Source organism: Eimeria tenella, genomic scaffold (genome assembly GCF_000499545.2).
Source record: "Eimeria tenella Houghton genomic scaffold, Eth_scaff2298, whole genome shotgun sequence".
In the NCBI taxonomy this organism is placed as follows: Eukaryota; Apicomplexa; class Conoidasida; order Eucoccidiorida; family Eimeriidae; genus Eimeria; species Eimeria tenella.
In genome coordinates, this window is record NW_013542155.1 from 2,247 (window position 1) to 2,816 (window position 570).

General features: G+C 62.6%; 1 protein-coding gene across 1 annotated transcript in view; it reads right to left on the reverse strand.

The window, feature by feature from the left end:
• The window catches only part of ETH_00037025 (uncharacterized protein), a gene marked incomplete at both ends in the record, with an annotated part of 994 nt that overhangs the window by 153 nt on the left and 271 nt on the right, over positions 1-570 (reverse strand). The window contains one exon of the mRNA XM_013374782.1: positions 1-569. Within this exon, the coding sequence (XP_013230236.1) occupies positions 1-569 (569 nt within the window). The remainder of the gene's footprint in view (position 570) is intronic.

Here is a 570-nt window from a genome sequence, read left to right on the forward strand (position 1 = left end):
GCTGCCGCTGCTGCTGCTTGTGCTGCTGCTGCTGCTGCTGCTGCTGTTGGTGATGCTGCTGCTGCAGGGGCCGAAGAGGTCCTGAGCAACTTGCAGCACCCCCTCCTCAGTCAACGGCTGCTGCAGTGCCCGTTTGACGCGGTTTCGCTTCTGCTCCTGCTGCTGCTCCTGCTGCTGCTGCTGCTGCTCCTGCTGCTGCTGCTGCAGGTGGCTTGGTTCTAGGAGGCCAAGGGCAGCAGCAGCAGCTTCCAGCAGCGCCAAGCTCGGGTCTGTCTCTTCCTCAGAGTCACACTTAGAAGAGTCCGCGCTGCTGCTGAAGCCACTGTCCTCGTCGTGCTGCTGCTGCTGCAGCAGCAGCTGCTGCTGCTGCTGCGGCTGCTTGCTGCGGCGGTGTTGTCGCTTGAGGCTCCCCACTGCCCGCAGCTTTATAGTATATGGGCGCCTCTTTGAAGAAAAGGGGACCGACTTGGCGTTGCTGCTGCTGCTGCTGCTGCTGCTGCTGCTCTGGAGGCTGCTGTTGCTGCCGCCGTTGCTGCTGACAGTGCTGCTGCTGCTCTGCTGTGCCTGTTG